The following is a 17,610-nucleotide window of genomic DNA, read 5'->3' on the forward strand; positions in this document are numbered from 1 at the left end:
ATGGAGGAAGTAGATAAAGGTAGAGAAGAGATAAATAAAGGTAAAAGAGGGAAATTTCACTATGGGGAGGAACATACAATGCAATGAATATGCAGATGATGTATTATAGAATTGCACACTTGTAATCTACATAATTTTATTAACCAATACCATCCTAATCAATTTTATTACAAATGAATTAAAATCATGCAATAATTATTTTATATACCTTACCAAAAATTTATAGCCAAAATCAATAGTCACTATCCTTTCTCTCCAGTCATGTTAAAGTCTTCTAATGTCATTTTCCCACCCTCACTTTCTGATAGAGGAACCTTGAGACTTGGTGTACTATATTCCCTGTCCAGACACATCTTTTTCTTATGTAAATATCTGTAACTAAAAAAAATGACCATGGCAGGAACAGAGAACATTAAAAGAAGCAATCTAGATGATGAATGAAATCTAGATAATTTCCAGGTTCCATTCTCTGAGGTTAAGAAATGGTGTTTAACAATTGCAAAATTAGTATCCTCAGACTTCATATGTAGCTACAGGCCAACTCGAAGACTGTGAATGTCTTAGTACAGCCTTTCCTGAAGGGGAATTGTATCTGCTTTCCAAATGAAGAGAGGGTGGAGAGAAATGTGGAGAGGAGTAGCCAGGACACTATGCGCCTCAGACCATATTCCACAGAGACCGTCTTCGATGCATTGCTAATCCAACCGGACAGGGCCTTGGTTCTTTCTCAATTACCGCTTAATAAATAGATTGAGTTAAAGATGCAACACATCGTGGGGAAAAGAAGGTGTTTTAATGAATAAGGGGCTATTTTTACCAAAGGTACTGATTTAAATATGAAATATGATCTTCAGGAAGAATAGGAATGGCAGAATTTGATACTCGACTAATATAAATTAAAGATTTCTATTACATAGACCATAGACTTTACAAAAGAAGAAACACGCAATGGTTTCAGCAAAATATAAATATGTAAGCAGCAATTATTTTATGCCACTTATTTTACAGTAGTGTGTTATTTTTCAAGTGAATAATTGTCATCAAAGAAATATATTTCTTCCAATCGGATTAATTTATGAGATAAAACTTCTGAGTTGAAAATATACAGACTTTACGCATAAGTAATCTTTCCATTTAAAACAGTGAATGAGATTTAAAATGGATATAAAAACATCTTGATGTCATGGTTTTATATTTCTTAAATTTATTGATACTATTCGGAATATTAAATTAAAAATAATATTTTCTATTGAATGTTCCATGAAGACCATTGAATTCTGAGGAAGAATATAGACATTGACATTGCACCGTTATGATTGAAGTCAGTGAGTTCACTTGACCTTTTTGATGTTGGGCAACTCATTTAACTGTTTTCTATCTCTGACTCTATGCAAAATGTAAATAACAAGAGTACCTACTTCGTTTAGAATGAACTAAAATCAATAATGCAGGTAAAGTCATTAACAGGGTGGTTCCTATATAAAAAATGTTCAAAAATTGTCAAAAATAGAAAATAGCTTTAATTAATCAGGCCTCTCTATCCCCCATGGTTATGCTAGTTTATGATTAAAAGAAAAAATAGTAAAGGAACTAGAATGCCCATGCTACAACTGAAAAAGACCATTAACAGTTAATGGAGAGAGTAGATCAATTTCAGAAGAAAATCAAATGAGATTATCTCTGGGGATTCTTTCATATATTAAATAAGATTTATGTTACATTTCCAATTAATTTTGCTTATATGCCCATAACAATGTCTACATTTCCTGTGTCCTCAACGTATAGGAGCCTGGAACAGATGAGAGAAATAAACTAAAAATAGAAGCCCAGTAAGTTAGCATGTTTTTCCCCAGGTATTGCTACAGGTTTGTATCTACATGGCACAGAATAATGTACTAATTTTAAGCTCAGTCTTCCTGACAAAACACTTCCCTGGACATTGTCTTCTCTCCTAGACAGAAAAGGCTACTTCTAGGGCAGATGAAAGATGATCAAAGTTCAAAATGAAATGAAAAGAAAAGGAATGTTAAAACACTAATAATCATAATAACAATGCCTAATAGAACTGCAACTCTCTATTTTAAATCAAGAATTTAACTTATTCCTCAAAACATTAGCCTGAGTTACATATTATTATGCCTGCATATAATTTCAAACGAGGAAAATTAAGCTCTGATGGTTTAAACAAGTACATATTACCAGAAATGGTCTCTATTTTGGCTGTGGTACACAAGGGATATTTATAGAGACAATGCATACATTTGGAATTGAAGAATAAACAGATTAGTCATCAGGGGAAAACATGGATTGTTTGGTTAATTTTCTGAACTAGAGTATTTAATTACCTTTCAAAGGCTGGTTCAAGCCAATGGTTTTTATTAGACTATTTTCTAAGTAATCACGTTCTATAATATTCAAGTATATGTATCTGATTTGAGTATAAGGTAAATTACCAAACTTAGATGAGAGGATTAGAGCTTCCTCTCATCATTCTATATCTTCAGTAGGTCCTTAGATATGAGACTTATTTGTAATAAAATCTTGCCTAGGGAAAGGTAGGTATTGAATGTTAAGAGACAAAAGTCACAATGTCACATAAAACATAGTATTAAAATTTATGTAATTATCCATGTACTTATACCCTGTGAATTACTTTTAGTATTATAAATTTTGAAGATTGTTACATATCACATTTTTCAAATCTGCTTTAAACTTGAAGTATATTTCCATAATAATTTATTCTATTATGTCTTGGGAAGACACTTAAATCAAACTTCAGAACTATAGTTTTAATTGCAACTATAAACTCACTACCTATTATTTCCTTTTCCCTCCATACACAGTTTGTTCAAAAGTGTGCTACCACGAAAACTGCCGCCTGATTAGAATGCACAAGTTACAGATCTCATGTTCTCTTCTCAAAAATTCCCAGCCTTTCTCTTGCTTTCCCTCTCATGGAACTGGCATATGCACACAAACTACATGCATACACATTTAGCTATGGCACAGTGTTTAGTTAGGGTAATGCTCCACAGGAGATAAACCAATGTTCTGTGCAGGAATTTAAGACATATATATTTTTTTCATTTTTATTTTTTGATTAGTGTTGACATGCAATATTACTTTCTATTAGTTCAAGGTGTACAGCATAACATTAAACATTTAAATAATTTACAAAGTGATCTCCCTATTAGTCTAGTACCCACCTGACTACTTGTGGTTATTATAATATTAACGACTATATTTCCTATGCTGTACTTTAGAACCCCATGACTACTCTGTAACTACCAATCTGTACTTCCTAATCCCTTTACCTTTTTTGACCCAGCCTCCAAACCCCTCCTATCTGGCAACCACCAAAATGTTCTCTGTATCCTCGAGTCTGTTTTTGTTTTGTTTGTTTGTTCTGTTCTTTAGATTCCACACGACAGATTGTTGACAATGGATTTTCTGCTCATAGAAATCTCCTATCAGTTGCCAATAAAAATCAATTACATTTAATATTAAAGCAAAGTGAGTGAAAAGGTACAAACTTCTAATTAGGTAATCAATGAATCATGGGGATGTAATGTACATCATGGTCAGGCCACCTGGGCACGTGAACTTTGGAAAAGTCAATCTCCTTTTTGATTTCGTTTTCTTTAGAGTTTAATCATCTCTTCTTTCTTCATAACATTTTCTCCATCCCCTTCTTCCAGGATAACTCTCGGTGCTGATTCCTCTCCTGTCTCTTTTAATTCGTGTTTCTGGCTGCTCACGTACAAATTCTTTTTAAATATTTCCATTTCTTATTGCTAATTAAATTTCTTATATCAGTATATATATAACATATTTCATATTTGTCCATTGGGGGTTCTTTTTATTGGCACGGTGGTGGGATCTTTACAAGGCAAGTTTTGAAGTAGTGTCTTTCATGATATTTTAGATTTATTCTGCCTGCTCTGATGATTGAACGATTGAATTCACTAGAAGATACACACACACACACACACACACACAAACACACTTATATAATCTTCTAAATGAGAAAATGAAATTAGGGAAATAAGGTAGCTGGGTCTTAGCACTTTCTTTTGAAGACTGTGCTCAAGTCTATTCTACTTCCTAACACTTTATACATAGGAAAGTTTTCTTATCAGCTTGAAGTTTTACTCTCTTCATCTGCAAAATGTGTAATATAATAATGCTTCCTCAAAGACTGATGTAGCAAATAAATGGAGAATTTAAATGGAAGAGTAGAATACAGAATTTGCTGTGTGATGCGTTCTCTATGCAGACAGATTCTCTATACACATGGACGCTCAATGTGTTTTATTTCACCTTGTTTTCCTTCTGCACTGAGAACTGGGAAGCCTGTACTCTCATCCCCTTGTAGGATCGCAATCAGACAAAAATTGCAATAAGACAACACAATTCTGAATTCATAAAAAAGAAGTTAGGTTTTCCTACTCATTGTTCTATATGCTGGAATATTTCTTTAAACGTTGTACAATGGATTTCTTTAGTTTCTTCTCATTAAATTCACTCAAGAACAGAGTTGGGTGCTCACTTTGGCAGCACATATACTAAAATTGGAACGATACACAGAACAGTAGCAAAGCTGCTTGCAAGAATGACACGCAGATTCATGAAGCCTTCCATGTATTTATGGTTCATATATGCAATGGAATAGTACTCAGCCATTAAAAGAACGAAATCTTAACCATTCTCAACAACATGGATGGACCTAGAGGTTATTATGCTGAGTGAAATACGTCAGACAGAGAAAGATAAACACCATATGACTTCACTTATATGCAGAATCTAAGGAACAAAGTGAACAAACGAATCAGAAACATACTCACAAATATAGAGGACAATCTGGTGAAGGCCAGAGAGAATGCAGTTTGTGGGGCTGAAGGGTTAAAGAAGTCCAATCAGTAGTTGATAGATGGTCACAGAAATGGGGAACACAACATAGGGAATGAAGTTAGCATTAATGTAATGGCTAGGTGTAGGGCCAGGGGAGAGAAAGAACAGTCAGCGGAATCGTTTTATAAATTATATAAATGTCTAACCAATGTGCTGTATACTTGAAACTGATAATAAAATAAAAGAAGAAAAACAGAGTTGAAATGAAGTTTGAACTTACCCTAAACACACACACACACAAACAATGGCAAAGGGAATAATAATGATAAAATAATAAATAGTTGCTGGGATACTCATCCATTTGAAATAGACTACAATTTAAAAAAAAATAGGCAATGTAATAAGCGATTTTTTTTTTTAACTTTGGCAGAATACTTTAAAGTAACGCGGAGATCAGGATCAACTTTGTGATGCCATGCATGATTCCATGTATTTTCATTTGACTTTGTTTTCTTGCTCTTGAGAATGTGAATTTCCTTTAGAGGATTGACTCCAGAATTAAACCCTATTACCTCGTCCCCGTGATTACCCATTTCTCTTTAAGGAAACAAAATAAAAGTGCAGCAACATGTATATACTCAGAAAGGGTTTCAAATCTTTCAAATAAGTCATATAAATTTTCACTGCATTTCATTTCATTTAAAAAATGAAATTCTCCTGTTTTTCATTTTAAGATTTCAAATGAAAAACCATAGAGAAAAAGAAAATCACAGTCTATGCAGGTCAGACAGACTTGGAAGCAACTGAGGATTTGATGGTGTTATTCACAGTGATGGACAGGTACAGTGTCTGATGCTACATGACATTAATTTAACAGTGTGCTTTGAAATGAGAACAATTATTTAGTTGACTTTTAAAAGACTACAAAATCCTTCTTGAGGACATAATGGATGTCCAAACATTGATCATTTGAAATTGTCACTATTTCACTCTTTGAGTCAAATGTGAATTTGGGGAGGCTATGAATAAATCTTGGAGTGAAAGATTAAACATAGTGGTCTTGAGGAAAAAAAAAAAATGGATTTGAGTTCAACCCACACAGCTGTTCAGAGAATGGGAGAGACTTCCACAGGTGATCTGTTTCCTTTGTATTTGGGGTGTGGGAGGGTAGAGAAAAACTAGAACAACATACATTTCCCTTTCAGAAACTGAAGAGAAGTGTGTGGACTTGCCCAGTGCTCTGAGAGGACTACAACCAGATTTAGTAGGCAATTGCTCAATAAATTTACATGTTTGTCACTTGTCCACTAATTTTCCTCTTTCTTCAGTCACTCTGTTTACTATGCTGTATTATCCTAGATTATTTTTTTACTATGTGTGAAAATCCTCATCAACATTTTTGCAATTTCTTCTAAATGTTGGAGGGAAAAATATCTACACCTAATGCATGTTTGAGATTATATTTGTAACAAATGTAAAACAAATTATACTTTGATGACTGAGTTAAAACAAATTATACTTTGGTGACTGCGTTCATCCTTTTGGGATTGACAAACACACTGGAGTTATAGATCACCTCTTCTTTCTGTTTTTGGTGGTATACACCCTTACAGTTTGGGGAATGTTGGCATGATTCTTTTAATCGGGGCTGTCTCCCGACTTCATACACCCATGTACTTCTTCCTGGCCAACCTGTCCTTTGTAGACGTCTGTTATTCCTCCACCATCACCCCAAAAATGCTGGTGGATTTATTGTCGGAGAGGAAAACCATCTCCTTCGCTGGCTGCTTTGTACAGATGTATTTCTTCATAGCATTAGGCAGGATCGAGTGCATCCTGTTCGGGTTAATGGCCTACAACCATTACGTGGCCATATACAACCCTCTGCTTTACTCCTTGGTCATGTCCTGGACAGTCTGCCTTAATATGGCATCAGGGGCTTTTACAGCAAGGCTGTTGAACTCTATGGTTAACACGTGTTATGTAAGCAACTTGCCATTCTGTGGCTCCAATGTCATCCACCACTTCTTCTGTGACAGCCCTCCACTTTTTAAGCTCTCATGTTCTGACAATAGCTAAATGAAAGCATCTTTTCCACCTTTGCTGGTGTGAATATGATCAGGGCTCTGCTGGTCATCCTCACCTCCTACTACGATGTTATCTTCTCCATGTTTAGCATGCATTCGGGGAGGGGAGGCGCAAAGCGTTCTTAATGTGTGCTTCTCACTTGACACCTATAATTCTGTTCTATTCCACTGCCATCTATACTTATCTGAGACCCAGTTCTGGCTACTCCCAAAGTCAGGACAAAGTGGCTTCTGTGTTCTACACAGTGGTGATCCCCATGTTAAATCCTCTGATCTACAGCCTCAGGAATAAAGAAGTAAAGGCAGCATTTTGGGATGTAATTACCAGGAAAAGGATTTCTTCATTTTTGTGATTGTTTTATTTAATTTTCTGAACTAGATAGAGTATTTAATGAACTTTCAAAGGCTGGTTTAAGCCAACAGCTTTTTATTAGAAGATTTTCTAAGTAACCATGTTCTGAAATGCCCAAGTAAATTACCCAAATTACGTGAGATGATGAGACCTTCATGTCAACATTGTACATCGTCAGTAGGTCCTAATAAATGAGGTTTATTTGTAATAACATTTTGCCTAGGAAAAGGAAGATATTGAGTGTTTAAAGAAAAAATTCACAATATCACATGAAACTAGCCATTGAAATTATTTGTAAATATCCATTTGTTCTTTTCTCGTACATTCCTTTCCACCATTTATGATTTCCATGTAATTGTTATATATCACTTACGTCGAAATGTGTTAAATTTAAAATAGATGACCATTTTTAAGTATTAAATGATGTCCTGAGAAGATTTTAATTTTAAGAAATGTAGCTTTAATTGCTACTGTAAAATCCCCGGCAATTAAATGTCTTATTGCCTCTATACACATACATATTACCTAAAGAATAGTGAGAGTTTGTGCAAAAGCATGCTGTCAGGGAAACTGTGGCCTGATTAGAATGTACCAATTAAATCATTACCCATTAAATCCTGTACCAATTAAATCCTACACCCTTCGCTTCTTCCCCCAAAATTCCAATTCTCTTACTTTGTCTCTCCCAGACTCACGCACACACATATCTATGTGCACATATATTTGGCTGCTGCAGAGTTCAGTGCATGAAGAGTTCAACAGATGAATCTGACACGTATTATTTAAAATATGCTCTTAGATTTCCTGAGTATAAACATCTCCTAACAATTTCCAATAAAAATCTATGAAACTAATCTTAATATTAAAACTAAGCATTATTAATATGAAGGTAGACAGGAAATTGGCTTAGTAGAACACTGAAAGAATTAAATGGGAGCCAGGCCTTGCTAAAGATAGCCACATTTACAATTTCAAGAGGGAAATTCTCCATGTCCCTTTCCTTACCCTTGTCACTGAAGTCACACTTGATAGAACCTACGATGGGCAAATCATCTGGGTTGTGGAATAGCAACCTTATGGTTTGTCACAAAGAGGTCATCCAGCTTGACCATACAAGAATGTCTTCAATGTTCCATGTACGTGATTTAGGTAAGACGGTTATTCGTGAAGGTATCGGTTGTGTCTGAGCAGCCGTGAGCCATGCTCTCAGCCCACAGGTCCTCAGTGGTTACCGGGGCCCAGTGGCTTGTGGTAGAATGGCCAGTCTGTTCTCAGAGGTGCTCACTCTTTCCCTGCATATACTGCTGGATTCTTATGCACTAGCTGGCAGCCATTGGCTGCATGCTTTCCGCTTTCCCTGTCCTGAGTATTTAATGAAATCATACATGAAAACAAGATGTTTCACTCAGAAATACTAATATTATATTCTTTTCATTAAATGCTTTAATTTGCACTAAAACAGAAATAGACACAATGTTTGAGAGATGCATCCAGTTCTTCTGAGATTTGGGGTTAGATACTTAGTAATTGAGTCCTATTCTCTGCTCTCGAGTTCAGTTCTCTACATTTGATTAGTCTCATGAATAGACATTGAAATGATCATGCTAAGTGAAAAAAGTCACACAGAAAAAGTTGAAAACCACATGATATAACTTATTTGGGAGATATAAACCTAAAAGCAACAAACAAATATGACAAACAGAGAATCATGGACATGGACACTGGTGACCAGAGTGTAGGGAAGAGGTGCCTGGTAGATGGGGTAAAAGGTTTCGAATAGGTGGTGACAAAAAAAAATCTGTGGGCAATGAACATACAATGCAATATATATATGACTTATTGTTGAATTGTATACTTGAAACACTGGATTTCATTAACCAATGTCACTATAATAAAAAAAAAACCTCAAAAATAATTAATCTCATGTACAAGATCTACAAATATTTTCAACCTTGAGAGCTATTATTGTTAATGATTTTGTTACTTTTTGAATTTATTGAATATAGGCTTCTCATGTAAATTTTGATTGTTTACATAAACACAACATATTTATAAAAATATTTTAACTATCATATTTTCTGCTTATTGTTCAACATATTTGTGTGAAAAATGTTCCAAATATTTTTTACTTTATTTAACTCAAAAGAAATTTACATTGTGAAAGTATTAAAAGACTTCTAATTTTTATATTGAGTGTGATTTTATCATTCTCTTCTTACCTGACAATATTTATTAAACCATCCCCTATGAATGTAATATTTTTTTGCTTCTTTGCTATACAACCACCATTGCTTTCTGTTTTTCTAATATTCCTGGTCTTTTATTTTACTTGAATAATTAATGTTATTACATTCCCCAAATATACACATATCAATCAAAGTTTTGCCTTATTCAGTGTTTTAGGTAATTTATTTATTAAAATTAATGAAATTGAAATATATATATTTTAACTATGTTTTAGTCAATATTTTCATCCATTACTAGATGAGAGCAAATAGAGAATAGCTCTCAAAACCTGTGAATGTCACGACATTAGAAAAATAAGCCAACGAGATGGAAGGAGTGAAAGAATCAATATTTAAGAATCACAGAAAGCCAAAAAAAAACCCCCAAAAATCATTAATAGATGTGGTCCTCCATTTAGGCAGAAATAATATGTTCAGTGTGATATTAAAATATCAAAGTAATTTTGGATTTAGTTTGTTAAGTGTAAAATAACTTAGGCAATGTAATTTTCATGAGTCTATAAAAATTGTGAAGACATACATACTGTAAGCAATATTTATAAAGGCTAATACAAAGATAAAATGAAGTAGTCATCCCATTCATCTCCACACTGGTCATATAAAATCAAGGATAGTGTGTTAATTCATAACACATTTCAAAGGACAGAGGTAAACAATATTATGTCAAGGAGGTAATGCCCAACTGCAGGTGTATAGGGAAAAAATTAATTACAAAGTAATTGAATTGATGTGAGAATATATAATCTGTGGAAGAGGAACGTACAAAGAGCTTTAGGGAAAACATACAGCTTTAAACTGATCAGAATAGTATTTCTGTTCAATTTTCTGACAAATTTTAACCACTTTAGAGAACAAAATTATGAAGATATTTATAAACAATGTGCTCACTGACTTAGGTTAATTGATATTTAACTGTTAAAAAAGAAAATATATACCTTTATAGAAACATGATTAAAACAAATAGCATTTTCGAAAATAGATGAAATAGTATACTTCATCGGAAAGCAGAAATGTGGACACTTATTGCTAAACTTACATTTAATTTACTGCTTTGGCTGAGAAATTGGAATATATTGTTTCTAAGATTATCTTATCATTTGATTTTTAGCATGAAACTGTTGAATATGTCCACATATCACTATGAAATCTTAGAATACACCTTGCATTATTTCAGCCGTTTAAGAAATTTTATTGCTTCCACATTTATTTCTAAAGAAAGAAATGGTGAATACTGGGCAAAATATTTTGAAATTTTGCCAACAGGAGATCTATTTGATGAAGACTTATGTGGAAAATTCTGACTATCTGACTTGGGCTCCAAACCTCAACCTCCCAAATTTGTATGATCACATATACCGTGTGTTGTAAACAAATAAAATTAATAAAATATAATTTGTTAGCTAAATTTGTGTTCAGAGTATGTCAGATTCATTAATACACTGGAAAAGGAAACAGAAAAATGAAAAAAAGGTACAGACTTGGAGAGAATGTACAAATAGAAGGTTTATTTAGCTGGAAGACAGAATAAGCAGCATAAAAAAATGTTAAGTAAAGGTGAGATTTTATTTTACAAATCATAAAATCATCATGCCAGATCATGTGTTACATAAGAAGACCGTATATCACAATAATGTGAAATGCTTGATTTGGTAAGAGTTGGTGAAAAGGAATAAATAACACATTTAAAGAGCAAATGATAAAGATATATATGCAGTCGATTGTAATAACTTAGCTCATCTTCCAGTAACAGTGCCGAAAATGTACAGTTAGTGTGGGCACACAGAACGATGCCAACAGAAGTCAGAAGCAGAGTGACAAGAAACAAGTTTTATTTTTAAATGGGCCCTTGCAAGTGATCTTTATCAATATTAACGAATTGCAAAATACAGTTCAGTTATTTCTGGTTTTTGATTTTTCTGTTTAAAAATGCATATATATTACATTTTTACCCCTAAAGATCAGGCTGGTATTTTCATATGAGACTCATACAAAGTAGCTATTCACTATAGATCTGTTCAGATGAACATAATATATTTGATCTGAACCCAACCCCACGGCACACACAAATATGTCATATTTTCTAATGTGGTTGTTTTTATGTATGATAAAAATGAGAATCAAAATGGAAGGAAATATTTGAACATAAAGTCTATGTAAATCCCGTGACCAATTCTTACAATACATACACGACTGCAACCCTGTTCCCGGCCACCTTCATCTTCCATACAGGTCATTGCAATAACTTCCTATCTAGTCTCCCTGCTTTCACTCTTGTTCACACTAAAGTATAATGTGTTCTTATTCATACTCCCTTCCAGACATTTTACTCCCTGCTAACAGTGTAACAGAACACAACATACATGATTAGTGATTATGGAAGATTAAATGATATGGGTGTAAATTATTGAGTCTCTAAAAAAGGCCAAGTGTTCTATGTAGAGAGATCTATTCTTGGAGATGGATGTTCACAAGAAAGTAAACAAGACAAATACCAGGGAATCAAGGTGTTTCTGAAGGAAAAGTTGTCAAGTTATGGAATAAATAATACAACATAATAATAAAGGTCAAAATAGAAATTACATTGGGAGGATATGAGAGTATTATATTAGAAAGTTTTAACTTTGCATGTGAAAATAATAGGTCACCCTTAGGGTTATACCAGTTTAGTCTAAAAGATAAACAGAAGTTTGGTAGATGTAGTGAGCAGTCTGGAGGGTCCAAAGTTTTCTGTGCATCTTGAAGAATATAGTGCAGCACCTTATATAGTTACATAAACAGAGAAACATGATTCATTTTTTTCTTATGTAAATGCCTGTTCCTTAAATAAAAATTTTCTACCCATGATATTAACTGAGAAACTTATCAAATAAATAATCTAAATGATACATGAACTCTAGATAATTTCCAAGTTACATTCTTTGAGATTAAGATAGCCAAAAATCGAAACAAAACCCAAATTCCATACAACGTAAATAATAAATGAAGAAAATAAAGCTGTTCAAGTCAGCACTGACAATAAATGACTTAAACATAGGTAGAACATAGAGAAATCTTAAAACTCTTACTGCGAACAAAGACATCAGGATAAAGGAACACATTCTGATGGATTATAAATGATTGATAGCTACAGAAATCTGATCCGCAGCTCCCTGGGGTGAGGTGAGAAAGGACGGATTAGGAAGCTACGTGAGGAAATGTTGAGGATATTGTGAATGTTCTGTATCATCATTGTGGAGATGTTTTCATGAGCGTATATATTTCTTAAATCTTATCGCATTTGACGTCATCAAATCTGGTTGCATGTTCTTACTCTATTTTCTGTAAATTATGCTGCAGTAACATTGATAATTTAAAAATAAAAATTATAATGGCATTGAGTTAGAAACAATTGTCTAAAAATCCAAATAAATACATAACCATGTACCATGCATAATTGTTCTGTTATGCAAATGTCCTGATAAAATTTAATTCTAAAAGTACGTATGTTACAGCATGCTGTAGCCCACTGTTAGTGACCAAAGCTGAGAACGGTGGCAGAGTCTGCTTTGATGCTCTCCAAACATGTTTCTGTGTCTTTGACACACAGTGAACAACATCCTCTAGCCCTCTCATGTGTTTGTTAGACATGCGGTTAGTTCCTGCAATGACATGTAGGTAGAAGTGATATGTCTCTTCTGTGCTGTCTCTTAAGACTGCATTTCTATCCTTATTTTGCATGTGTCTGTAATTCCCAGCTCTCTGAATGCTGAAAATCTAAAAGGGGACCACAAAGTACAAACTAGGGAACCATGAGATTATGGAGTGAGAGGAACCAGTGTTTCATTAGCTTTGACTGCAACATTGTTCTGTGAAATGGGTGTAAGATGCTTCTTGATTTTGTGCAGCCACAGATATAGCTCAGGAATTGTTTTAGTTTTACATGTTTTTTCAGTGGTGGTGATATTTAATTAAATAAGAAAATAGCCAAATTCTCTATTTTAAAGGGGGATGAACATTCAATTTGTCCCAGTCTATAAGGAAACGACACACTTCCGGGAACTATATCACACATGCCGTTCTCATATTAGTAGAAATAAAGGACACAGAGGGCCAATGTATAAGAGGCATGCAGTAGTAAAGAGTAAGAGACTAAAAATAAAAAAAAAAGGAAATGTGTTTAGAATCAGACATCAGATTCTCAAAGAACATTGAAACAGGAAAAAACAAATATAGTTACCAGTAGAATCATTGTGTACGATAATGTTACCTCCATCCTGATTCAAAGTAGCTGAATAGGAATCAGGACTTTAGCGAACAGTTTGTTTTCTGTCTTAAACAGTCTTGTTTAAAATGCTTTTTTTGCAGTAGTTTACATTTTGAATCAACTATAAACCTTCCCTGATGCCTGAGTAGGTGTCATAACATGACTATATCCATCCGATTGTTTTTCATCAACAGACACCACATGCTTTAATTTCCAAAAAAGTTAATCTATCAATAGAGTTCAGCTTCTGAAAAGCATTCTCACCACCCAATGTGTTGAATATTTATGCCATGTTCATTTGATACAACATGTGACACATTTTACTGAAATTGTGGATGTTCTAGGCTTGGATCAATTATAGGAAGAAACGTAAGGAAGGGAAATCCACACCAATTATTACGAGTCTGAAATACAATTCATAGAATGCTTTCTACTTTTCTTGACAGTTAAGTGTTGTTTATTCACCAAGGGACTCCCCAATTTAGGAATGCTTCATGCCAAGTAGGGGAGAAGTGTAGGGCATGCCACCTACAAAGAAAATGGTTTTAAAAAATAAACCCTGATGATAGCTAAAAAAAGCAGTGCTCAGAAATTTAATTGACACACAAGAGAAGATTCCCCCAGGTGAGTGTGGCTGCTTCCTATTTAAGAGCAGCCAATGTTTGATGCCAGCAAGAATGTCATAGAGTTACAGTGGCTCCTCAAACATGACAGAAGAACTTAACAAGTTTACAGTTTAATAAACACTTCCATTCACATAGACATCTTCATGCAAATCTGCAAAGGTAAACTGTAATTGTTTTGTTAGACTATTTTATTTAGAGATAGTTCTTAATTGCAGAATTGAGATACAAGAAATAAAACAGAAAAGCATGAAATCCAAGATTCCTTCTCGGAAAATGAGTTAACTGCTATGATAACTCACATAGTTCCTTACTTTCTTCATTATAAATTACTGAAAAAAGAGATCTAGGTCAAATGACAATAGTAAACAAATCTATAATCACCATTATTCATTTGAGGTAATTTTGAGACCCTATATTAAATAAAATAGGGAAATGTAAAAGACTATTTGTCTGAGTTTGTTTACCAAAGTTTTAATAAAGAAATATCAGGTGTTGGTGCTAATAGGTGAAGACGTGTATAGCAAAGTGATGAGATACAAAACATAATCTTTGTTGTATATTTTGGAAAGTTAAAAAACAAATATTAATAAAGTGTAGTGGAAATAGTTAAGCACTATTAACTGCCTGATATTAAATGGAATTCATATGAGGTGAAACAAAATTGTGCGTGTGTGTGTATGTGTTTAAGTTTCTTTCATAGGCTCCAAACATTTATATACTCAGAGAAAATATAATTGGACTCAATCAAGGTTACACTTTAGGCAAAGTTAGAAGGAGCAACAGGAGAAATGGAATTGTATTTAGTTCAATGGAACTATGTGACATGAGAATCTTACCTAGGAACGGAGGTAAATGAAAAAAAGTATAGGGATGAGTGCATTATAGTTATTGATTAAATTAAAAGTTAAATGATATTTATCATATACTGTATGGGGGTGTTAATAAGGACAGTTATTGAACAGTATGCTGGGATTAATGGTGTCCATTTTTGTCGTGAGTGAGGAGAGAGGTGCAAAAAGTGGCATGATAATATTGCATATATTTATTGCCTCAGTAACAAAGGATTGGTCTAAGAAAATTGATTCTCATTAAACTATAAATGGAATGACTTAAAACGCATTTTATATAAAACTTAAAAGCTTTAGAGAAACACTTTAAATTGAAAGAGGTATAATAAATCAATCAATTCAGAAAGAAACTGGTGAATGCAGACAAATGCAATAGCAAAAGCCTGTACCATAATCCCACTCTTTATGGGGTGAAGTAATTAGAAATTACTTCTGCACGATAAGCTCTAAATAAGAATGTACACTACTCATTTCTCTGGTATTATTATCTCAGAGAATAAAAACATATATTCGGTTATATTTCTTCAATTGACCTCAAGTACAAATCAGTTCCTTTCTGAGGTTTTAAAATTCACTTTCATGAAACATAGCAATGTGAAGGTGGACATAAGTTTAGAGTTTAATGAAATACATTCATGCATCTAGTGCTGTTAACAGAAGAGGAAAATGTAGTTCAAGAACATTAATGAATTAATCATCCTGAATTTACCATGTTTACAGATGGAGAACCAATTAAAAACAGAAAAATCAAATATGACTACAATAACAGAATTTGTTCTTTTGGGGTTTTCTGATATTCCCAATAGCCAATGGATTCTTTTTGGGATATTTTTGGTAATCTACCTCACTATCCTGATGTGCAATAGCATCATAATTTTGATAACAAGAATTGACCCTGTCCTCCAGACACCCATGTATTTCTTTCTTAACAATTTTTCTTTTTTAGAAATCTGTTATGTAACAGCCACTGTCCCAAGAATGCTCATGGATCTTTTGACCCAGAAAGGAAACATTTCTTTGGTTGCTTGTGCTGTACAAATGTGCTTTGTCCTTACATTTGGAAGCTCAGAGTGTCTCCTCCTGACAGTAATGGCCTATGACCGCTATGTGGCTATTTGTAAACCTCTGCACTACCCGCTGGTCATGAACCACAAGGTCTGTGTCCAGCTGGCCATTGCCTCCTGGGTCAGTGTAGTTCCAGGAGGAATTGGACAAACATGTCAGATTTTTTCTCTGCCCTTTTGCGGGTCTAACACAATTAATCATTTCTTCTGTGACGTCCCCCCAGTTCTCAGGCATGCTTGTGGGGACACATTTTTGAATGAGATCGCAATTCATCTAGCTGTAGTGGTATTTATTGTGGTTCCATCGCTGCTGATTATTGTTTCCTATGGAAAAATTATTGCCAACATTCTCAAAATATCATCAGCCAGCGGGAGGGCGAAAGCCTTCTCCACCTGTTCTTCTCACCTGATCGTTGTGGTCTTATTCTATGGAACGGTTAATATCACTTACCTGCAACCAACAGCAAATCAATCTGAAGGGACTGGAAAAGTGATTTCTCTTTTCTACACCATTTTTATTCCCACACTGAATCCCATTATATACACTCTGAGAAACAAAGACATCATGATGGCGCTGAGAAAACTAATAAGTAAGTTATTACGATGATACAAAGACATGAAATTACAGAAAAGGACATTTCTATACATTTGTCATGGAGCTGCAAAAGGAAACAATCTAGTTTTATGTCTGATTCTAAATAATGATCATTAACGTCATCATAGTAACCTCATATTATGTTAAGAGACCTTAGTTTTATAGGGTTAGGTAAAAGGATTCTTGGTAATAAGAGCACAGGTTATCTCCATTATAACAATCTAATTTGAACATCCATGTTTCCTTTCACTATGAACTAGTGAGTTAGAGTTCCCTGAGCATTACAGTGATGGTTAACCAAGAGTATTATATAATCAGGTACTTCAGTCATGCTCTGCGATATATTTTCTTTAACTTTCCCATTCCTTCAGATTTCTTTTCTAAACTCCTCTGTATTCTGATTTGACTTAGCCAATGCAAAAACCATCAGCAGCTGAGATGGTGGAAGCAGGGTAATCTCAGTATTTCTTTTACATTTTTCCTTGTTTTTATTTTGTCACTGTCCATGCTGTTTCAAGACCACAAACCCCTCCTCTGTTATCCCAAACGTCACTCTCCTCACTAACCTCATTCCTTCACATTGTAGTTCGCTTTGGGAATATCAATTTATTTTTAGAAGTTTCCAGGATTTTCACTTTAACTCTCCATATCAATGTGTATTGTGTTGATTATGACCTCTAAATATATGTAAATCTAGG

General features: G+C 34.0%; 1 protein-coding gene, 1 non-coding gene and 1 pseudogene across 2 annotated transcripts; all 3 read left to right on the plus strand.

Annotated features, from left to right (window-relative positions):
- LOC120584355 (olfactory receptor 5F1-like) lies at nucleotides 1-7,291 on the plus strand (annotated as a pseudogene).
- Nucleotides 4,542-4,647, plus strand: LOC120584374 (U6 spliceosomal RNA). Its single transcript, XR_005648014.1, has one exon. It is a non-coding gene; the product is annotated as a U6 spliceosomal RNA (small nuclear RNA).
- An 8,682-nt stretch (nucleotides 7,292-15,973) lies between the features above and the next one.
- On the plus strand, nucleotides 15,974-16,924 carry LOC120584362 (olfactory receptor 10AG1-like). Its single transcript, XM_039840042.1, has one exon. It carries the CDS (start codon nucleotides 15,974-15,976, stop codon nucleotides 16,922-16,924), a length of 951 nt encoding a protein of 316 aa, XP_039695976.1.
- Nucleotides 16,925-17,610: the final 686 nt, after the last annotated feature.

The sequence above is a fragment of the Pteropus medius genome, unplaced genomic scaffold (assembly GCF_902729225.1).
Source record: "Pteropus medius unplaced genomic scaffold, Ma_sr-lr_union100, whole genome shotgun sequence".
Lineage (NCBI taxonomy): Eukaryota > Metazoa > Chordata > Mammalia > Chiroptera > Pteropodidae > Pteropus > Pteropus medius.

Coding starts and splice junctions, on each gene's coding strand:
- LOC120584362 (XM_039840042.1), top strand. CDS start 15,974: ATGGAGAACCAATTAAAAACAGAAAAATCAAATATGACTACAATAACA.